This window comes from Triticum dicoccoides, chromosome 6B, assembly GCF_002162155.2.
Source record: "Triticum dicoccoides isolate Atlit2015 ecotype Zavitan chromosome 6B, WEW_v2.0, whole genome shotgun sequence".
Taxonomy (NCBI): Eukaryota; Viridiplantae; Streptophyta; class Magnoliopsida; order Poales; family Poaceae; genus Triticum; species Triticum dicoccoides.
In genome coordinates this window covers 231195238-231214916 of record NC_041391.1, presented here as the reverse complement: position 1 = coordinate 231214916, position 19679 = coordinate 231195238, and the positions used below count along the sequence as shown (strand labels likewise).

Genomic DNA, 19679 nt, shown 5'->3' with positions numbered 1-19679 from the left:
ATGGAGATCATGGTGTCAAGCCGGTGACAAGATGATCATGGAGCCCCGAAGATGAAGATCAATGGAGCTATATGATATTGGCCATATCATGTCACAACTATATAATTGTGTTGGAAATATGACCTAGAGGCAATAATAAAAGTGTTATTATTATATTTCCTTGTTCATGATAATTGTCTTTTATTCATGCTATAACTGTATTATCCGGAAATCGTAATACACGTATGAATACATAGACCACAATATGTCCCTAGTGTGCCTCTAGTTGACTAGCTCGTTGTGATCAACGGATAGTCATGGTTTCCTGACTATGGACATTGGATGTCGTTGATAACGGGATCACATCATTAGGAGAATGATGTGATGGACAAGACCCAATCCTAAGCATAGCACAAAGATCGTGTAGTTCGTTTGCTAGAGCTTTGCCAATGTCAAGTATCTCTTCCTTTGACCATGAGATCGTGTAACTCCTGGATACCGTAGGAGTGCTTTGGGTGTATCAAACGTCACAACATAACTGGGTGACTATAAAGGTGCACTACGGGTATCTCCGAAAGTATCTATTGTTTTATGCGGATCGAGACTGGGATTTGTCACTCCGTGTAAACGGAGAGGTATCTCTGGGCCCACTCGGTAGGACATCATCATATGCGCAATGTGACCAAGGAGTTGATCACGGGATGATGTGTTACGGAACGAGTAAAGTGACTTGCCGGTAACGAGATTGAACAAGGTATTGGATACCGACGATCGAATCTCGGGCAAGTAAAATACCGCTAGACAAAGGGAATTGTATACGGGATCGATTGAGTCCTTGACATCGTGGTTCATCCGATGAGATCATCGTGGAACATGTGGGAGCCAACATGGGTATCCAGATCCCGCTGTTGGTTATTGACCGGAGAATGTCTCGGTCATGTCTACATGTCTCCCGAACCCGTAGGGTCTACACACTTAAGGTTCGATGACGCTAGGGTTATAAAGGAAGCTTGTATGTGGTTACCGAATGTTGTTCGGAGTCCCGGATGAGATCCCGGACGTCACGAGGAGTTCCGGAATGGTCCGGAGGTAAAGATTTATATATAGGAAGTCCTGTTTCGGCCATCGGGACAAGTTTCGGGGTCATCGGTATTGTACCGGGACCACCGGAAGGGTCCCGGGGGCCCACCGGGTGGGGCCACCTGCCCCGGGGGGCCACATGGGCTGTAGGGGGTGCGCCTTGGCCTACATGGGCCAAGGGCACCAGCCCCTAGAGGCCCATGCGCCAAGATAAAGGAAAAAGGGGAGAGTCCTAAAGGGGGAAGGCACCTCCGAGGTGCCTTGGGGAGGATGGACTCCTCCCCCCTCCTTAGCCGCACCCCTTCCTTGGAAGAGGGGGCAAGGCTGCGCCTCCCCCCTCTCCCCTGCCCCTATATATAGTGGAGGGGAGGGAGGGCATCCATACCTGAGCCCTTGGCGCCTCCCTCCCTCCCGTGACACCTCCTCCTCTCCCGTAGGTGCTTGGCGAAGCCCTGCAGGATTGCCACGCTCCTCCATCACCACCACGCCGTTGTGCTGCTGCTGGATGGAGTCTTCCTCAACCTCTCCCTCTCTCCTTGCTGGATCAAGGCGTGGGAGACATCGTCGAGCTGTACGTGTGTTGAACGCGGAGGTGTCGCCCGTTCGGCACTAGGATCATCGGTGATCTGAATCACGACGAGTACGACTCCATCAACCCCGTTCACTTGAACGCTTCCGCTTAGCGATCTACAAGGGTATGTAGATGCACTCTCTTTCTACTCGTTGCTGGTCTCTCCATAGATAGATCTTGGTGATTCGTAGGGAAAATTTTTGAATTTCTGCTACGTTCCCCAACAGATGATGCCCGAGGCGAGGTCAACCGGGGAGTTCTGTTTATTATTTCCGTTGCCCCATACCTTGTAGTGGTCCTGGATGTTGACAAGATTCTAGCATTTCAAGCCGAAAACCTTGTGCTCTTTTAAATCATTGGTGGTGTCCACCATAGTGAAACTGTAGTCGGAGCTGTTGATAAACCTGGAGAAACACTCACAAGGCCTTGTGGTCATGTGGTAGTGGTAGACGAGGACGTGATGTCGCATGCACTGTGCGATGACAACCTTCTGATCGTGCCCGGCACGACCGATGTTGTACTCGAGGTCAAAGCCGACCACTTGGTACTTGTCCTCGGCAAGCAACTGCTCCATAGTTTGGATGGAGCTCTCCACCGAGATTGGCTCATTCGTGTACACCATCGAGAGGGCCTTCCCCCTCACATGGGTGTCCACTACGTGATGCATGGTGAACTGCCCGCCGTTGTCGTCGTCGACCGTTCGGAGCGCCATTGGAGCCATGGGGAGTGCCATTGGAACCGCTGGATGTCCTCTCTATATGTGTTGTCATGGGCGTGCTTATTGTGTCATGTGGCGCGAGAGATGAAGGAAAATGGCCGCAGGAATAAATGGGGGCCGGGCAGCCTGGATTCTCGGCACATCTGCATGGCAGTTTTTGCAGCGGGTAACTGCATCATGGCTCCGCGCCTAGCGCAACCGCATGCACAGAGCGTGGATGATCATGCACCGGCCCCAAACACTGGCAGCGCGCGTGGAGGGACGAGGGCAGAGTGCTCGGAGGGACGCGAGAGCAGAGCGCGGCGGCGGGACGTGAGCAGAGCACGCCGCAGCCGCCACAACCACAAGCAACCATAGACATAGAGCGGTTGAACACGCAGGAAATGGTTGTCCACAAGCCGGCTGACAGTTGTGTCGCAGTGTAGAGAGCGGCCGTGTGCAACGACCGCCTTCTTGGTCTATTAGTACCCTTTATATTCTGTGCCATATTTTGACCTTAAATATAACCAACAAAATGTTAATGGATGTTACAAAAATTATACAATTAGAAACTATGTCCAAATACGAAACCAATGATATTTATTTTATTAGTTAAATCTATAGTTAAAATTTGGCATAAAATACATAGATGACTTATAAACCAGGATGGGGGTTGTAGGTAATTTAATCGCAAACATTTTTATTTTATTAACTGTATGTGTACGTGTATTTTTGTCCTCCTCTCGCACGTCTTGTCACCACGCTGCCGCAGATGGCTTAGAGCGCAAGCTTGAGTAGCGCGTGGGAGCGTTCTTTTGGCCAAATACTGGTGAGCCCATTCCCGCGCAACCCCCAACGTAGTGTAGTGCGCGTGGCATCCCTGTTGGGTGTGCGCCGAACACCCACAACACGCTCTGCCGCCATTGCCATTCGAGAGCTGTTGCCGGCCGCTGTGGCCGCCACCCCGCCATTGAAAGCCAAGTCCATTGCCTGGTCCGCCACCACGGCCCGAAGGCGGGAGGTGGCTGTCGTGGCCGACATCCCACTGCCAGCCACCATGGCCATCACCCGCTCCATTGTCGCGGACCAAAGGCGGGAGGTGGTGGTCGTGGCCGCCACCCCATCATCAGCCACCGTGGCCTCCAGCCCACCTTCGACCACCAGGGTCATCACTCACTCCACCAACGCCGACCAAAGGCGGGAGGCGAAGGTGGAGGCTCGCACATGCATCGGTGACCTTGCGCGCCACATCGAGTTCCTGCGGGAGGAGGAGATGCACCTCGTCAAGCATGCAAAGAGCCTTACTGCCGCCATGGTCGTAGCACATGCCGCAGAGGCGAGGAATAAGGAGATCTACAAGGAGAATCACTGCTTCAATAGGGGTCTTCTGGAGCGGCAGAGGGCGTTCGAGGTGAGCGTTGCTGAAGTTTCAGCAGCGGCAGACACCGTATTGCAGTTGTCCAGCTCATCGGTAGGCTCCTCCTCCTCTGCCTCTTACTGAGCACGCTCGGCCGAGGAGAGGCTGCCGGAAGTAGTACAAAGCCCCTCCATAGTAGTAGTATTTAGGGGCTATTTTGTTAGTTCATCTGACTATAGGTGTGGTGAAACTGTACAACGTACTTAAAATTAGCTAGTATATATAGTTGAACTAGCTATTTCAGTACGTGGTTGGCAACAATTCGGGAAAAGTTTGATCGGTTCATCAGTCGAGTTGAACTGTTTGTATAAAGAATGACTGAGTAATCTATGAATGAAATCTATGCTTAATTACTGAATTTTAGTTGCAAAAATTAGATAGTGCTGGTGATTTTTAGCTGCATATTTTGACAAATCACAGTGTTACAAGGTTGACAAATGGCAATGTTACTAGATCAACAAATGTCAATTTTTCCAGTTTGACAAATGGAAATATACTCGATATGACAGATGCAAATCTTACCAAATTGTCTGTACGTGGTTGCACACGAGTAATCCAAAACAACCGTTTGCGTTGAAGGGATGTACAAATCCTGCTCAGCACATTTTCTCTTGGCTTAGCGACGAAGTCTGGCTTTGCGTACCCTATTCAATCTGAACCGTTTGCGTTGAAGAGATGCACAAATGCCGCGCTGTGAATTTTCCTTTGACTTACTAGGGAAGACCATAGCTCTAATTTTGCATACGGGTGTTCTATTTAAAACGTTTGCGATCAAGAGCTGCACAAATCCTGCTTGGCACATTTTCCCTTGGTTTCCTGGGGAAGCTGTCGGTTTGCATACGGGTGTTCTATCTAAAACGTTTGCGATGAGTGTTTTGTATTTAAAAACCATAGACGTTTTTTAAAAGAAAATCATTTGATAAGTCTATACATTAAAAGAGAAAAATGCAAGTTTGTTCAAACTATATCTTTCATTCAGTCATACTACAAATTTATATTCATATGATCAAGATACAGTATTAAACCAAAAAAACTATTTCCGACGGCGGCGGAGGCAGCGTGCCGCGGCGGTGTTGTCATTGTCGTCCTCCGGGACGCCGTTGTTGAAGTCTTCAAGGTAGCACAAAATGTTCTTCACTTGGAAATCAAACATCATGTCATCGCGCGATCGACGGACGGGGTGCGGGAGGACGGCAACTCGCGACGCTGCGAGGTAGCGGTTGACGGCGGTGTCAAATGCCGCTGAGGGGGGCGTGTGCATGGGCACAGACGTGTCGAGTGCAGGCAAACGCATAGGGACCGGCGCCGTGGTGGGTGGAGGGGCGCGCACGGGCACGGGCATAGTCGTTGGCATGTACATGAGCTCGCACGGGTCCACGGAGACCTCGCTGACACCCATGGCTTCCAGCTCTGCGATAGTGCTCGGCGACCAGCCCGTCAATGCTACGGGGATGGTCGCTGCCGCGGGCGTGGGGATGTGAGCTGGGACAGGTGCGGGGGCAGCAACCGCCGCGGCCAGCTCGTTCAGGGCCATGTCCATGAGGCCCCATTCCTCCTTATTTTCTATCTCCTCCGGCTCAAAGTCGACTTCGCCAAACTTGAAGACTAGTGGTAGATGATCCTTCTACACCATGGCGTTGGTGGAGGTCCACGGGAGGGAGGGGAATGGGAGGCGAACAGTAAGGCCGCCCATATTAAACTGCGGCTCGGGCGCCATTAATGGAGAGGATGCGAGCAAGGCGGGCAGCCATGGAAGTCTAAGGACTCGCTTCCTAGTGAGCCTGCACAGCATATAGCTCGCACGCTTCCCGGTGAGCCTACGCATTAAAGGACAGCTAGCATGCCTCTTGGTCAGCATGTGCACCGGACTACGCTCGCACGCCTCTGGCTCATTCATTCAAGCAGCTGTCTGCACGACACCTCCTATAGCCATTAAAAGCCAAACACGTGGCGTCGCGTGTTTGGTTAATAGAATGCACACGAGTTAAATTATACAGAAGTTTGAGATGTTAAAGTGGCAGCTATTTGTTTTAAAATGCCTTTGTTGGTTGTTATTCGAGTGCGCCTTCTCTCGAAATGGGTATGAAAAATACAACAACATGTCGGGTGCCATTCCATGATAGCATGCCAAGTTTTCATGAATTTCAGACGAGTTTTGGATTTACTAGAATTTAAAAACAAAGTATCTAAACATTTTACCGACAATCAACAGTGTCGTGGTGTTTGAAATTCATTTCCATTTCTTGCATGGGACCTAAGCATGCACCCAGGGACACACATTTGATATGTTAACCCATTTTTCTGCACTGGAGCATGTGCATGTAGTTCAAATTTGAATTATGCACATAAAGTGCCTAGAAAAACCAGTTAATGTATAAAAATGTCCAAGCGAACCCCAAAAATCCCAAAAATTGACACAATAATCATGTCGTTCTATGTTGACACTAGAAAAAACTTGAAAGCAAGAAGAGGCAACGGATATCGTTCCCTCTCTAAAGGTGGCACGTTCCCTACCGAAACCATCAGACTTGTTGTGAGAAGCTTTGGTTTGCGAGAAGCTTATACCAAACCTGCCCCAAATGGGACAATTTTTTTACCACGGCATGTTGATGCAGCTCCATGATAGCATGTCAAGTTTCATGAACTTCAGACGAGTTTTGGATTTACTAGGATTTAAAAACCATATATCTCAATGTTTGTGGCCGAGCGACAGTGCCAAGGTGTTTGCCATTCATTCCCATTTTTTGCATGGGACCTAAGCATGCAACCAAGGACACATATTTAATTTTTCAACCAATTTACAGGCACTGGAGCATGTGCCTGTAGTTCAAATTTGAATTATGCACACAAATGCATAGAAAAATCAGTTAATGTATAAAAATATCCAAACGAACCCCGAAAAATTCCTAAACTTAACACAACACTCATGTTGTTCTATGTTGACACTAGAAAAACAAATTGAAATCAAGAAGAGGCAACAGATGTCGTTTTGTCCAGAGAGGTGAAATGTTCCCTACCGTAACCATGAGGCTTGGTGTGAGAAATTCTGGTTTGTGAGAAGCTTATACCCCAACCTTCCCCAAATGGGACAATATTTTTACCACGACATATTGATGTTGTTCCATGCTAGTATGTCAAGTTTCATAAATTTCAGACGCGTTTTTAATTTACTAGAATTTTAAAACCATGTATCTCAATGTTAGCGGTCGAGAGATGGTGGCAAGGTGGTTCGCATTCATTCTTATTTATTGCATGGGACTTAAGCATGCGACCAAGGACACACATTTCAATTTTGAACCCATTTATATCCACTGGAGCATGTGCATGTGGTTCAAATTTGAATTATGAACATAAATGCATAAAAAACTCTGTTGATGTATAAAAATGTCCAAGCGAACCCCAAAAAAAATCCAAAAATTGACACAACATTCCTGTTGTTCTATGTTGACACGAGAAAATTTTTGAAAGTAAGAAGAAGCAACAGATATCGTTTCGTCCCCCAGAGTGGCACGTTCCTTACCGAAACAATCAGGCTTGTTGTGAGAGAAGCTCTGATTTGTGAGAAGTTTATACCCAAACCAGTCCCAAATGGGACAATATTTTTACCACGGCATGTCGATGTCGTTCCATGATATCATGTCAAGTTTCATGAATTTCAGACGAGTTTTTGATTTACTAGAATTTTAAAACCATGTATATTCACATTTCTTGCATGTGACCTAAGCTTGCAACCAAGGACACACATTTGATTTTTCGACCCATTTTTATGCACTGATAAATGCCTAGAAAACTCAGTTAACGTATAAAAATGTCCAAACAATCCCTAGAAAATTCCAAAATTTAACACGACACTCCTGTTGTTCTATGTTGACACCATGAAAAAAATGAAAGAAAAAAGAGGCGACAAATATCGTTTTGTCCACAAAGGTGACACGTTTTTCTAACAGCACCATGAGGCTTCTTGTGAGAAGCTTATACCATAATCTGCCCCAAATGGGACAATATTTTTTACCCCAGCATGTTGATGCCATTCCATGATAGCATGCCAAGGTTGATGAATTTCAGATGGATTTTGTATTTAGTAGAATTACGAAATTAAGTACCTCAACGTTTGCCGGAGAGCCACGGTGCCGTGGTATGCGAAATTCATTCCCATTTCTTGCATGAGACATAAGCATAAACCCATAGACACATATATGATTTTACAACCCATGTTGGTGCACCGGAGCATGTGCATGCAGTTTAATTTTGAATTGTGCCCCTGAAATGGATAGAAAAACAAGTTAACGTATAAAATATCCAAACGAACCCTAAATAATTTTAATTTTTTTACGACACACATATAGTTGCATGTTCGCTGCAGATAAAAGTTCTGGCAATTCAAACACCCTCCATTGCTGCTGTGACCCCATTATGTGATTCAAATCAAGATGAAAAATCAAGTAGATCGCACATAGTTTATTATCACCAACCGTGTGAGATGCAGTACAAAATATCTTGAAGCACCGTCGGAGTATAGTACGCCTATGGCTTACGCGAGAAGGTGCGTCGGCTACAGTCCACAGCCAGCATGTCAAGCACACTAGCTCGCTCCTCAAATATCATTTCATTGTTCAATCGTAGCAGGTGAAAGATGGGGACGTGGACCCGCGTCGTGAGGGCAACTTCGGCGAACTGCTCCAGCGAGAGCGCAGCCACAGCCGCCATGCGCGTGCTAACAAGGTGCATGAGCGTAGCCACAATCTGCGACCGGCCGTCCAAGGCAACCCAAACGGCCGTTGTTGCTTCTCAGGTGGAGACAGCAACTTCTGCCTCGGGGATAGCAACTGGCGAGAGCGGCACAACAGCTGTCCGTTCCACAGTGGCGGCCATAGCCCTGATGGAGGCCGCCCACGACCATGTCGAGGCCGCCCATGCCTAGCTCGTGGCGGTCACCGCACAAATCGAATGAAGCTTCTCCGACAACGGTCAGCAACCTATGACCGAAGAGTTGGCAATCACCGAGAGCGTTTGAGCATCCGCCCGTTGCTCCGCCGCATACCTTGCCACGACGGAGCCCGTCCAAGCCCAGATCGCGGCTGCTCACTCCCAGCTCATGGTGGTGTTTTCCAAAGAGATGGCGCATGCGGATGGCGAGATGCTTGCCGACTATGGTGCAATGGATGCCATTGAGTCCCTTCCCCAGGAGACCGTCGGGCGCGAGCTGGACATAGAGGAGGCGGCAGAGATCGATGAGCACTAGCCGTAGTAGTACTCTTTTTTTTAATTAATAGCGCCGGTCTTTAATTTGTTAGAGTAATCTTTAGGTTAGCTAGGTCTGTTTAATTGTTGATCTTGCTCGATTAAGAAGTGCGGGTGTGCTATAGTCTCCTTTGTGTACCCAAACTAGCAGTGGCCCGCCCAATTGTGCGGGCTAGAAATTTACGATGTTGTTTTACTTAGGCAATATATTAACCCATCATAGATCCATTTATATTAATATTGAATTAGTGTTGTTTTTCACAACAATTTGAAAACTCAAATATGTCACCAAAAAATGGCTATTCAGTCACTCAGAAGAAGCATGTTCAGGAAATTTCTCAAATATGGTTGCAAGGAGAAAGGAAAACTATTACTAAATTTGTAACAGTTTAGTTTGATTGTCCATAGCAGAGAAAATATATAATTTTTTGTTTAGAATTCCAATAAAAATATAAAAATCATACCATCAGATCATTAAATCCAAACACTTGTCATGTCAAATATTATGCCAAGAACCACAGTAAACATTAGGTTCTTAGCACTCATGTAATAAAACTCCCACGTTTGGATGAAACCATATGTAAGGCACATCGACAACCATAAGCTTAACTTTCTAATTTTTAGATATACAAACAAAACTAATAGTCTTGAAAATACTGATGCAAATGCAATAAAATGTATAGTGTTGTGAACTATTTCCATGAAAAGAATTCGTTCAAAAGTAATTGATAATTTGATTTTTGTTGAGGACAGTCCACAAATAAGGACTTCGAAGACTTTTGCCACATGTATTATCTAGCATTCTCGTGCATTCCATTTATCATCTTACTTGTGTGTGAATAACAATTGAAGCATGCACCATCTCCAAATGATAGACAATCTATGTCAACGATATATTTATATTCTCTAAAATCTATGCCGATAGTCAAGTGCCATAAACTCTCGATTAATATATGAACATGTCTCTTGTAGTAAAAGGACTATGCACAACGAATCTAATGGACATGATCCTTCCCGAGATGCATCTCTACTGCCCGCCCCTGTCGAACATATATACAAAGACTCCAACTGGAGTGTGTATAGCAAGCAAGAAAACATGTGCATGCCAAAAAATAAATGAATGAAAGCTCCAAAAGTAAAAATTTAATGAATGAAAGCTCCAAATTAAATGAATTATGAACAGAATATATTATAAGCATAAAATAATCGTGTAAGTCGACCATAACTTGTCATGTTTAGCAAGCACCAATAAATTATAGGCTTGGCTAGAAGTACTTTCATAGAGTTTATCTTATGCTTGATGAGATGTTCACGTAGTTGGTTTATCAGTTAATCTATACTGATAATATCGTACATAGTGTGGGAGTTCCCAAGAGTGTAAACAAAGTCAAAACTGCGCTCACAAGAAATTATTAGGCTTTCTTAAAAACTTAGGATAAGCTATTCAATATAACCACATATGCACAACACAGGCGTAGCTGACATGAAGTTACAGGAACCATCTAAACTGGATGTCTGTAGTAGTCCAGAATCCTACTACTTCGTATGACCATATGAGCTGCAACTGGTTAGATAATATAGAGGTTTAGAATGCTATGTAGGATGGATTATCAATTTATATATAAAAAGTACTTGACGGGATCATTAGAATAAAGATAATTAGCTTAGAAAATCTCACATCTCACAGTAATTAGAAATATCTGACCTTTAATTCGGTGTGTCTATTTCTAATCAACCAGGTACAACCGTTAGATCTTCGTAAACGAGATGGGCCCATGCAGTCACATCTCAACAGGTTGGACCTTTAGACTAGTCATAGTAGAAGTAACTTAGCTAGTAACATAGCGCACTCCAATAAATTTTTGCTTATGTGGCAAGTATTTAATGTGAGGTGGTAACATAATATGTTACTGTAACATAGCGCTTCCCAAGACAAAATGAGTCTACAAGCTAATAAATGAAGCCATCTATGACACTACTATCATGTTACTTTGCATTACTATATGACACTAGTCTAAGTTACTCCCCACTATGACCAGCCTTAAATATCACGATCCCAACAGGTTCGAGCTACCAAACCATCCCACGATCAGTCAAAAATAAAAATAAAAACATCCCACGATCAGTTACGATCCCAACAGGTTTGAGCTATCAAACCATCCGACGATCAATCCAAAAAAAAACATCCCACCATCAGTTAAAAAAAACAACCCACAATTACAATCTCACGACCCCAATAGGTTGGGCGATTAGAGCATCCCACAACATAAATCTCATGATCCCAATAGGTTCGACCATCCCATGAGCCATCAAACCATCCCACAATAAAAAAACTGGCGCAAAAACAAAGTTTGGAGATGCAATCTCTCCGAACTCTCACAATAATGTACAGAGATTCGATCTGCCCAAACAGAGCACTCCCACCTCAAGGTTTAATTGTCCTCTAGATTGTAGGTTACACCTTGTACATCATCTTTCTCCGGCGAATGACACTTCGAAGTCAACATCCTCCAACCAGTGGCACTTCGGCATTGTCTTCTTCCAGCGGACACCAGCCGGCTCCGGCGAGCAATCAGACCATCTCCAGTAAGTACCATCTGCACGAAATTATAGATCAGGGCTATTAATGGATCAATAATACTTCAATTATACTCTAGGAAGTGCTCATAAAGAAAGATATTCACATGTTAGCTCAGAAGGTTAATTATGTTGAAATAGAAAAACTATCATGTGTATTCTAGATTAAGTACTGCAATTCTATAGGTATAGGTTCATGTCTTAATGGTGGCACATTCATACTTTTACTCGCCGTTGATGCCATGGATGTTCGTTCCAGTGTATTCACGTTAAGATAATATACTCTACAAAACTAGAACCACAGTACAGCTATAATAGAAAAAAAAAAGGATGCCTTGCTGCGATATAGAGAAACTCAATTGGTGCATCAAATGGTTTTCATATTCGATCAACCTCAAATTCGATAGTGGGTTCCTATCTTAGTGCCATCAGCTCCATCTGAAACAAAAGATCAAACCAATAGTCAAAAATTTATATTTATTCATCAGCTCCAGTTAAAAAAATCTTCACTTTACTTTGTTATCGCATAATCACTTGAGGCCATTGCAAAAAACAAGTGTATTTATATAGCTGCCATGTCATTATATTACTTACTTTACTAATCAACATTTTGTTCTTCTATTTTTAGGGCATCAAGGAATATGGCACCTAAACCGCTGAATTCATTGACTACACGAAACGAGGCATGGACAATCAAAGTCAAAGTCTCAAAGTCTTAGGACTTTAGAACGCAATTAACTTATCAACGGATGAACTCATTAGCACTTATAAGATTTTGTGAGATAAAAAGGTCCAAGTACTACATATACAATGTCTCTTCAGTTTTCCTTTTCCAAAGTTTGCTAATGTTCTCTCTATGTAGGGCAATGCAATCCATGCTTCTATTGGGAACAAACTGGTCAATGAATTTAAAGCAAAAATTAAAGAGGACTTCATCTACATAATTAAGACCTTCAAAGTTTGAGAGTAAGAAAAGTACCGAGAATTTAAAGCAAAAATTAAAGAGGACTTCATCTACATAATTAAGACCTTCAAAGTATGAGAGTAAGAAAAGTACCAACCATTCAAGAACAATCTCAAAATCAGTTTTCTTTTTGATACAACAGTGATAGAAGTGGATAAAGAAAAATCAAAGTTTTTGGACTAACAGTCGAATTTTGCTGATAGTGATACCTTGGAGAGTAGGGTGAATACTGATAAATAATGCTCAGGTATGAACATACTCCATACCGAAGAACAAGCATCGTTCAATTAGATTTATAAACATGATTTGCTTACTACAATGAAACCAATAGAGCAACTACAAAAAAAATTAAGGGACGAGCATGGCACAAACTTCAAATATCAGTGAGATTAAGCACGGCAGTGCGAACCAACTTTAATATCAAATGTAGCCGTCGAACATATCTGCTCACCAGTCACCACGGAAATTAGTGCTATAAGTAGAAAACTCGGGATCCTTGTCAGCAATTAATGATAATAATTAGTGCTGGCAGGCATGGTTGATATGGACAACCTTATGGGAGACCTGTTATCAGGTAAACTAATACAAAAGGAGCAACTCAAGATGCTGAACTTGGTTCATTGTTCAGGGACGGTTACCACAAATAAATACTTAAAATGTGCTTCACGAAATGTGGAAGTATTTGACTCCGACAGATAAAAGAGATCAAACACATCTTTCCCGTTGATATTTACGCCTGTCCTCGATATGGCATCCGATTTGGACCCCATGCATAAGGTGCTTTATAGCACTGTAATGAGCTGATGATATGTCTCTGTACTGTGATGATACAGCTAAAGGAAACTACTCTGGACAAAACATCCACAAATTCAATGGAACTGCTATATCACCAGGATATATTCTTGACATCTCATTTTTATCATTCCAGCTACCAAACATCTGTGCTACTTGACAAGTATGGTGGAAATCTGAGCTTAGATTAGCATGTACGTACACTTCCCTGACCAAAATTCAGTTAATTTCGAGTGACTGAAATTAAGTGTTGATTTGCCATATACAAACACAATGTTTTGCTTACATTAGCAAAACAAAGAAGGAAAGGACCGATTGCAAAAACAAGAGGAAAAGATCATATGAAAACAAATAATATGCAACCAACCTTGCATACATGATGATACACTGAATATATACAGTACTTATTAGTATCGACTTTGTAACTCATTCGACACTTACGAAAAAGGGTTTCCCCCCGCTTTATATTATAAAGCATACCACCAAGCATCCAAGTACATTCGATGGTGGGCTCCGAGTACCTCCAGCAGTGGCGACGGTGCGGAGGTTGCCTGGTGGTGCGGCGTTGTATCTTCCGCGTCGATGACGATGATTTTGGCGGCATGGTGCGGCTACATATCGTTCATGGATGCGGCTGGATGGACGAGCGCAGGGCGGTGGAGCTGTCTGGTGCCATGGTGGCGTCGACGGCAGCGAGACCGGGCAAGGTGTATGCAGCAGTATAGCTCTGAAGATGGATTGGTGGCAGGTGGCTGTGGCGGCCTCATACCTGGCGGGCGGCCGGGTTGAGGAGCATGCCGGACTGGTGGGTGCCCATACCCGGCAGGCGTCCAGGTTGGGACCTCAGGTCTTAGATGTTAGGTTTGGCTGCGAGGTCTGTTTGGTATTAGGCCCAGACCATCAGCGCCCCTTCATCAGTTAGATAGGAGTAGCGACAGAGGTTGCGAAGATGGTGGCTTTGGTCTTACTGTTGTACAACTTTGTAAGGTTTTGTGCTAATAATTAATAAAGTGGCCGTATGCATCGACCAGATGCAGAGGCCGGGGGTTTTCCTCCTTTTTGAAAAAAAAAAATACCACCAAGCATCCAACACAACAGTTACATGTTTTCCAAGATTTGAAGGAAAAATGATGAAATATTTACCACTAACAGACATTTCCTTCATTACATTATATTGGTTGAATGGCACAAACACATGAAAAGGATAATAAAAAGGGGAAATATGACAGAGTCGCGAGAAGGGAAAACGGGGACCTGCAGTTCGAACTTCGAAGAATGTTTCCGCTGTAGAGGATGTGGACGATGTGTTGAGCTGCCTCACGCAGAAATAGCGGCGATGTGTTTGGCTTGCGCGCTTGGGGAAGAAAATGCCGCCGCCATCCTCATACCGAAGCTGGATCCAAGAGGCTGCGGGCCTGCGGGAGACAATATCCGTGACCAAATCACTGCAAATACGCCAACATAAATCCAGCCCCATTTACCAGCCTACGAGACGGAGGAGGCGTACGAGGAGCCAAACCAGCCGCCGTCGATGGTCACCCTGTGGCAGCATGAGCGGTGGTGGCTTCAGGTGAGGACGAGCAACCTCAATGATGCGGATCAAGAGAGCAAGCTGATGGGAGCCATCCGGTAACACCAATTTTTAAGTGAGAAGAGATGATAAGGATAGGACAAAGGGGATCGGGCAAGAGGAACATTTCTTAGTGAAAGTAGAGATGAGTGGAGAAGAGAAAACGGAGAAGTCGAGAAGACTACGGAATGGGGAAAGTGAAGAATCTTACTGGTGGGACCCATCAAACTAATTACGTTCTGTACATGTAGTAGTACTGTGCATACAGTAAGAGCAAACTATGTGACGTGAAAATGTAATCCACCCTTGATAGTGCTGAGTGCACGTGTATGAAAGCAAAGATCTACCAACAAAGTTCCTTATGGATAAGTATATAGGAAAAAAAATAAACTAATCAATTACTGTACAAAAGACACTACATATAAAATATGACAATCTTGCATAGTGTGAGCAAATTAACCTATGATTACACGAAAAGAATGAGAACTATTAAATTTATGACTACAGAAAAAACTAAGAACATGATAAAAAGTCAAAAGAAAATAGAAATATAAATTGAGGAGTGCAATTGATTATGAACCTATAATATAGCATGCATAATTAGTAAGTAAAAGATAAACGAATAGCACATATATTTATATACCAGTAGAACCCAAATATACCGAAGACAGAGCTATGTTTGGAAAGGTATTATAATTAAAAATATTGTCACACTTCGTTTTAATTTTTATTGGGCAAATCAAATAATATATTCTCCCACTTAACTTTACAAAATTCTAGCCCGCGCATCGAGCGGGCCACTTTCCTAGTTATTAATAACTACAGTAAGTTTAAAGGGAATCCAAAGAATATGCCCTGTATATATTTAAACATAGAAATAGTGTATCCAGTCTTGCACAAAGCGTAAAAATAGAGTTTTCTTACAGACAGAGAAATGCATTTTGACTCCTAGGAGCACCTAGTCCTAGAGAGAATAATATAATCTGAAGAGAAAAACACACTTCACTTACAACATCAACAATTCCAAAATAAATATCACTCGTGCACGGTCGAGTATTAGTTTTTCATGCAAAGAGAAGACATTATGTTTTCAGGAAAAATATAAGTACTCTCAAAACGTAATTTCTGGTGCTAAACAATTTATTTCTTTTGTAAACGCTAAAATACATATATGTTTGCATCCAGAGTTACTTGTACTATCAAGGCTTGAATAGTGACTTATATTATATTTTTGAAATTATTTGACACTGAGAAAATGTATTCTTTTTCACCTAGGAGCATTCCCATGGATGCACCTTCGAATTTCCGCCAACATACACAAACATCCGTGAACACGTGTGCACCTTCGAATTTCCGACCACGTACACATCCATCTGGGATGAACTTTAAATTCAGAAATAAATAATTAAAACTCACCTGTGCATCTTTGAATTTCTGCCCGCGTGAACATACATCCAGATCTATGATTGGTGAAATCTGAAAAAGAAATGCCTACATTTTTTCATGCCAAACCAAGGCATATATTATAGCTTTAACATTTACTTGCACCGCAAAAAGAAATAACTTATATTTTATGTTTTAATTAATTGATATTGAAAAAATGTTTTCTTTTCACTTGGGTGCGTGTGTATGGAGGTACCTTCAAATTTCCTTATACATACACATACATCCGTGACGAACGGTAAAATCTGAGAAACGCATCTATATCTATATCTATACCTACTAATAAAGCAAGGTGCGTTTCTCCAAATTTTTCATCCGTTCACCAGCGAATAGATTTTTTTTTTAGTATCCAAGGTGGTACTAATTTTTTGTGCATCCATGTGCTAGAAAAAGAAATATGGTTTATCCAGAATTTCGTACATGGGCCACCCGCTAAAGCCCAGTTATTTCCCTGCCCACGCAGCTGGGAAACTCCTATTTGCCGGACTTGGCGATAGATAGTCGGAGGTTTGCCCAGATAGCCCTAGACTGGGCCGGCCCGTTTACATCTTTTGTTTTCATTTTGTATTTAACATTTTATGTTCCTTTCTCTTTTTATTTCCTCTTTCCTGTTTCTTTTTTTCCTTTTTCTTTTTTAATCTTATTATTGTTTATCTTTACGTTTTTGATCAATTACTCTTTTTATGAAATGTTTATAATTTCAATTTCGTTCAAAATTTTGAAGAATGTTCAGAATTCCAAATTTTCATTCCCGTTTTAAAAATCTTCAGATATTAAAAAAATAGTCATTCTGAAATTTGATGAAAACGGAAAATATGTTCCTGTTTTACAAAATTGTTTCAGATTTTCACAAAAACATTGTATTTTAAAAAATGTTCCCAATTCGAAAAAAATCTTATTGTAGTGAAATGTTCATGAATACAACATAAAAATATTTTAAATAACCCCGTATTGCTCTTTACATACGGTCATACCAATTTATAAACGTGTGTGAAACTACATGTAGTAATAAGATGTATGAAGTATGGATCTATTATTCCGGACAAAGGATGGATGTATTGGCACGTGAGTTAGCTGGAAAAGGACACTGAAATTTTCAAATGAAAAGTAATGTTCCCATTTTTTCAAAAATAATTGTATTTTCCAAAATTGTTCAAGATACTTAAAAAAAATACATTTTAAAAAATGCTCCAAATTTGAAAAATATTCTTGCTTTAGAGGAATGCTCACAAATGCAAATAATATTCATGTGAAAAATTACACATTTTCTAAAATTGTTCTGAAAGGTAAACATGTTCCCATTTTTGAAAATTGTTCAAAAATTCAAAAAATGCTCGTGTTCTTATAAAAGGTTCATGTTTTTGAAAAATGTTTGTGAATTTTAGAAAATGTTCCCATTTCAAATATTGTTTCTGTATTTTTGAAAATGTATGAAACTCCCAAAAAACAAATTGAAGTTTTGAAAATTGTTTGGGATTTCAAAATTTGTTCATGTTTCTAAGAATATTCGGCAATTCATAATAATAATTATTTTTTAAGAAGTAAAAAAAAGTAATCATAGAATCTTTCAAATCTGACCTTGCGGTATGTTCTTGAATATTTACGTTGTCCATTGGTTAGCAGGTGCTGCCATTGACTCGAAAAGAGAAGACCCGCCTCATTTCCATATTATTGAACTTCATGCCTTAAAATCCCCTCGAATGAATGAAAAAATAGATTGAATAATTCACGGACCTTCTCTGGCGTGCGATGACCTAATAAAACTCTTAAATCCACTCGATCAATGAATGAAAAAATAGCGATTTGATTACTTCACACGCGGCGAAACCCATAACCAAAATGTTCCTTCTTGACATGCACACATGGTTTTTCTTGCACATATAATTCTCACTACATTAAGTGCACACTATTTTTTCTCCCGTTGCAACGCACGGGCATATGTGCTAGTAATTACTATTCACCGTTGCACCTTCAAGTTCCCCGCGTACACATACATCAAGTGACCAGCAAAATCCAAACTTATAAATGTCAAAATATTAATTGGAAAACACATATGTACATGACGGAAAGAAATACCTGCTATTTATATTAATGGTAATAACCTAGCCTCATCATAGTCACGTATTAAAATATAGGCAGTGTAATCAGCTAGCCCGTACACCTTCTACTCCCTCTGTTCCCCCGGAAAACTAGGAGCTCCCTTGGGAGGCGATTAGGGTTTCGTGTGGAGTCTACGGCGGCCGCCGATCGCTATCGTCGGCGGGCGGCACTGCATCGGGCTCGGATGGCCACGGCACCGGGCTCCTCATGGGACAAGGGTGCTCTCTCGTCCCGAGCAGAGAGGGCGCGCATGGAGGAAGCCATGGGCAAGTTAGATCTCACCGAATAGGAGGCAACACCATTGGTTCTGGACGACGATGACAGTGGGTCAAGGCAGTTTTGGGCGATCGCAGGCAAGGTCTTGCACCGGAACTTATTGCATATCCAGACGATCGCCAATGTGTTGCGCCCGGCTTGGGGAAACCCTAGAGGATTGGTGTTCCGCCCGGCGGGTGAGAACATGTTCATTGCAGAGTTTCAGTCCCAACGTGATTGCGATCGTGTGTGGGAGGGATCGCCGTGGCATATAAGTAAGCACGCGGTTGTTCTCACGGAATTCAAAGAGTGTATGCGGCCATCTGAGCTGCAGTTTGAGAAACTTCAGATTTGGGTCAGGGTCCCAAATCTGCCTTTCAATTTGCGGAATGATGTGAGGGGAAAAGCAGTGGCCAAACAAATTGATAAGAACGCATCCTCAGTGCAATTCGACCCTGTTGGTGGGTACCTTCGAGCTAGGGTTACCATTGATGTAAGAAAATCTCTACGCAGGTGGATCTTAATTGATTTTGTAGCAAGAGGTGGGAGGGACTGGTATGATATTCAGTATGAGCAAGTACCAAATTTCTGTTTCTCATGCGGACGACTGGGACATTCTGACCTTCATTGTACGACTCCTGGCTCGCGTGATGAAAGCGGTGAGCTACCTTTTAAATCAAGCCTGAGAGCGCCAGAGGAGAAGAGAAAAGGTGTGTCTAATGATAGCTCGTCCAAGGAGCAACAGTCAAGCCGAAGCAGCACTAAAGATGCGCGTGCTACAAACGCTAGAGCTGATCCCAGTCCAGAGGTCAACTCGCCTAAAAAGAAGCTTGATCAGAGGAATAAGAGAAAGGGAGGGGCTCATGGAACGAAGCAAGTTTCACTTTGCCTTTGACTGATCAACCACAGGTACCATAGATGAATGATACCACAAATGTTGTGGTGGTGTTTAAAGCGGGTGAGGTGCGTTCAGATGGTGATGAGAAGGAGTCA

At 42.8% G+C, this 19679-nt stretch overlaps 1 protein-coding gene across 3 annotated transcripts; it reads right to left on the bottom strand.

Moving 5' to 3' along the window:
- Nucleotides 1–11154: 11154 nt before the first annotated feature.
- LOC119323355 lies at nt 11155–15068 on the bottom strand. 3 transcript variants are annotated; one of them, XR_005156274.1, is made up of 4 exons: nt 14826–15068; nt 14573–14733; nt 11956–12000; nt 11155–11582 (listed from the first exon to the last, which is right to left on the bottom strand). XR_005156274.1 is itself a non-coding variant. In XM_037596994.1 (3 exons), the coding sequence occupies exons 1-3, from the start codon at nt 14868–14870 to the stop codon at nt 11455–11457; spliced, it is 360 nt and encodes a 119-aa protein (XP_037452891.1). In that variant the 5' UTR covers nt 14871–15067; the 3' UTR covers nt 11155–11454. The 3 variants fall into 3 exon arrangements, 1 of the variants encoding a protein (XP_037452891.1); XR_005156273.1 differs by having other exon boundaries at nt 14800–15063; XM_037596994.1 differs by lacking the exon at nt 11956–12000 and having other exon boundaries at nt 14800–15067.
- Between the last annotated feature and the right edge of the window lie 4611 nt (nt 15069–19679).

Coding starts and splice junctions, on each gene's coding strand:
- LOC119323355 (XM_037596994.1), bottom strand. CDS start 14,870: ATGCTGCCACAGGGTGACCATCGACGGCGGCTGGTTTGGCTCCTCGTA. Junction 14,734..14,799: donor CTCCTCCGTCTCGTAGGCTG/GTAAATGGGGCT, acceptor TGTCTCCCGCAG/GCCCGCAGCCTCTTGGATCC. Junction 11,583..14,572: donor CTTCGAAGTTCGAACTGCAG/GTCCCCGTTTTC, acceptor AATTTCGTGCAG/ATGGTACTTACTGGAGATGG.